The sequence below is a fragment of the Anarrhichthys ocellatus genome, unplaced genomic scaffold (assembly GCF_004355925.1).
Source record: "Anarrhichthys ocellatus isolate YVR2014 unplaced genomic scaffold, GSC_Weel_1.0 scaffold4890, whole genome shotgun sequence".
Lineage (NCBI taxonomy): Eukaryota > Metazoa > Chordata > Actinopteri > Perciformes > Anarhichadidae > Anarrhichthys > Anarrhichthys ocellatus.
In genome coordinates, this window is record NW_022284864.1 from 1 (window position 1) to 3598 (window position 3598).

Here is a 3598-nt window from a genome sequence, read left to right on the forward strand (position 1 = left end):
GAGCATATATTATATATAAGAAAATAGTTACTTCAAACACTACTTGGGAGCTTATTACAAGTATCTATGGGTGGCCAGTAGTCCAAATTTCTATTTCTTTAAGAGGTGATAACCACTAATAAGCTGCCACTCAAAGGTCTGTCATATAAAAACAATATTATCTATTTCATCAACTAGAACTTCCCTGCTCAGGTGGTACCGGTACAATCAACTTTGGGCCCGAGGCCATTAAGAAATTTCAGAGTTGTGTTGCTGTACGTTTGATGTAGTGAAGCTCATACATGGTGATAACTCTGTGGATATGAATAATGCACCTTGTATGATGATGCCAGAAAACAGTTTGTATTTAAAAAAAGAGATAATTCTGAGTTCATGTTAATTAGTTCCTCTTTAATACTTACAATATATATAATATACAGCACAAAAATAGATTAATGAGCTGCCATTATCATGATCCTCACCACTGTATGCTGAACAGCAGCACAGGAAAGGAGAGGATGATGCCTTTGGGCGAGTTCCATCAATCCATCCATTAAAAAGACGTCCAGCTAAAGCAGAGTGTCCATACGTTCCGCATCGGTCCCTTACAATGACTACTCTGATCAGAGGTGTCCCTGTCCACGCTTAGAGTCTCCAGAGTACGGATCCAGATCAGTCCACCGTCCACAGCAGGTCCCGGTATTTAACTGCCGGCCAAAGCCATAGACGTCTGCAGCTCCTCTAAATGGTTGTTAGCTTGTGTGATCATCATACGGATGGCATCCTGAAGGAACAATGAGAGGAAAAACAGCAGTGATGGAGAGAGCAGAGGATGCTGGGAAACTAAGTACTGTCTCTACACATACTCCATCTACAAAGGCTTGATGTGGTTAAAAGCTACAGAAAAGGCAAGTAAGCAGACCTTGAGTTCAGATTATTTTTTTAAGTTCATGAATTAATATACACTAAATTATAACCCATTGCAACAATATGTATCAAAATGAATACTTTCTCCATCATTTTTGATTAATTCCTAAACTTCTCATAATGTAGAAACAATCAAGTTTCAACAATCTTCCCCTTTTAAGACTTTTCAGGTGAAAGTAACTTAAGGCTGCATCTTAGGCTACATCCACATCCATCTTTTGCTACGTTTACACTGAGCGTCCACACTACAGAGTTTTAGAGCACCGAAAAGGAAATAGTTTAGAAATGCTTCCAAAGCTTTTAAAGTCTGGAAACTCTGAGGTTACCCCGTAGTGTGAACGGCGGAAATGTAGACCTTTGAAAACGATGACGTAGACGCCCGCGTTTCCTACTTGATTGGTTCTTAGCAGCCATGACGTGTCCTTTCGTCACACCGCAGGAAGAAAAACTACATCAGCCTTGATCACTAGAGGTTCATACAATATGGATAACGGATTACAGGCGTGGCTAACTGTGCTGTCTGTACTAGCAGCTGTTGTGCAGTTAAATTCTGCCTTTTATAATGTTAATAATGCCGACATGCGATGGAAGCGAGCAGTTATTGGAGCGATTCGCAAGCAGTGTGTCCAGCGGCATCATCAGCCCGACGTAGCGGACGTCTGAAGTCACGGTTTGCGGATGTGAGGAGGGCGATGGACATAAAACGGAGGACTTTCCTTATTAATGCTTATTTTGTTCTGCACTACTACTGTGAAGTTCACAAAGAAACAAAAGCATAAATGCTCTCCAGTACGACAGGGACTTCCAGCCAGCCGGCAGAGCTACGGGTGTGACAGCAGACAACGAAATCAAGAAAATTAGTGAGAGACGTGTGTTGACCAAATATACTGAAACCGTAATCTAGCAAACTTTGATTTGTAAGTGTTAATTTCAAAGTACATTTGATGTGTGTGTTTGAGAGGGATAGAGAAAGACCTGCAGCGTTGTGACTAAGTTTAAAAATGTTTTTTGGAAATGTGTCCGAGTTTATAAAGGCAGATTATAGAGGACGATCTTAAGTATCAAGCATAACCTTTCATTTTAAAAGAGTACTATAATACTCTGTTATATTTTTTTATAACTAAGCAACCAATATACTTCCTGTTTACACTGACACCCGCATGTCCAGTGTACACGAATAGTCATGTAGTATTCGTTTTCAGGCTTTCGTATGGACGGAAATCCTTCCAAAAGTGGTGCTGAAACGCCAGTGTGGACGCAGATCGTTTTTTGTTTTATAACCCCGGTTTTAAACTGAAACGTATAAGTGTGGATGTAAACTTAGGTCCAACTTTCAGATAATATCCTGATTAACGTAACTCCTGTTCTGAACATGACATCAGCTCTTCACTCGATCCAACAGACAGGCAGGGCAGTTTCTAGGCGCTATGTAATGGAACACATTATATATTATATATTATATATCTTCTTACCTTGTCTGTGGCATTCTTATTCCTCTTGAACTCGTCTCTTGCCCAGTCACTGAGGTACTTCCTGTCTGCCTCGTCTGGTACCTTCCGTATGGTCCTCATCATATTTCTGTAAATTCCCAAAACCCGTTGTCTCTGTAAAAACTGTCAAAGAATCAACAGGTTAGCAGCTAAAAACACATATTTTTGTGAAACGTCTGGCTTTTGAGAGTCAAGAATAATCTGAATATCACAATATAACAGTTCCTTGTCGTAGCACAGACTCTTGCACTAGTTGAAATGAACTTCCATGTGATATTATGCAAGGACTGAACTCAACGTTGGAGGAAACAGTGTCGACTGCCTGGTGAAGTTAACTTAGATGCTAACACTGGGTTAGCCTGACAAAATAGCTAGCCCTCTAAACAGTCTGGAGGAACGTGTGTTGCTGTCATGTGCCATTGACATATCAAAGCCGGACTCATGTATTTACCAGATAATCATATACCCGAACTAACACATTCATAAAGGCACAGTTTAAAAATGTGGGCAGGCAAAGGTCTCCCTATGAGCATGTTTTGACTATCTGTAGTAGCGTTATTTGTTTGCTAATACCACCTCCGTGGTAGCAGCTTAGGTGCCAGTAAATGCTTTTTTTAACAGAGCTACCTAAAAGAGTTGCAAAACAGACAAAAGTCTTCCTTGAATTGTATGAACGATTAAAGATAGACAAAAAGATTGCAGCTAGCAATTCTCTTCAGACGTAACGCTAGGGTTAGCCAACAAGCTAACGTCGCTAGCAAGATAGCATAGGAGTTGCTGTCGACCGGAATTGCATTACAACTGTGAAACGGCCTATAGTGTGACAACCAGTCCAGCTCTTAGCGATATGAAGTACAGTGCTCCTTCCGTTGTTGTGTGTATTTACCTGTTTTAGAGAAAGCGCTGCAGACGGCAACCTTGAGACTACCATCTTACGCGGCTTCACAACCGGATGTTGTGAATGCGTTACTTCTTTTCGTTCAATAGCGGGTGTCAACCGTTGCCTATGAGGTTTATACCGCCACCTAGCGTACCGGAGTATGTAGCGTCACAGTTTCCTGCCTCGGACAGCGCTAGCCTCATCATAGTGTGGCCCAATCCCAGTGTCCCCCCTAAAGCCTCAAACCCTGAACCCTCAAGGATTTACTGACGTCACCTGGTTGAGTGTGAGAGACTGTGAGGGCTTGAAAGGGTGTAAATAG

General features: G+C 41.5%; 1 protein-coding gene across 1 annotated transcript; it reads right to left on the reverse strand.

Moving 5' to 3' along the window:
• Positions 1 to 230: 230 nt before the first annotated feature.
• lyrm2 (LYR motif containing 2) lies at positions 231 to 3356 on the reverse strand. The gene is made up of 3 exons (XM_031841639.1): positions 3283 to 3356; positions 2379 to 2519; positions 231 to 763 (listed from the first exon to the last, which is right to left on the reverse strand). Exons 1-3 carry the CDS (start codon positions 3325 to 3327, stop codon positions 683 to 685), a joined length of 267 nt encoding a protein of 88 aa, XP_031697499.1. The 5' UTR covers positions 3328 to 3356; the 3' UTR covers positions 231 to 682.
• Positions 3357 to 3598: the final 242 nt, after the last annotated feature.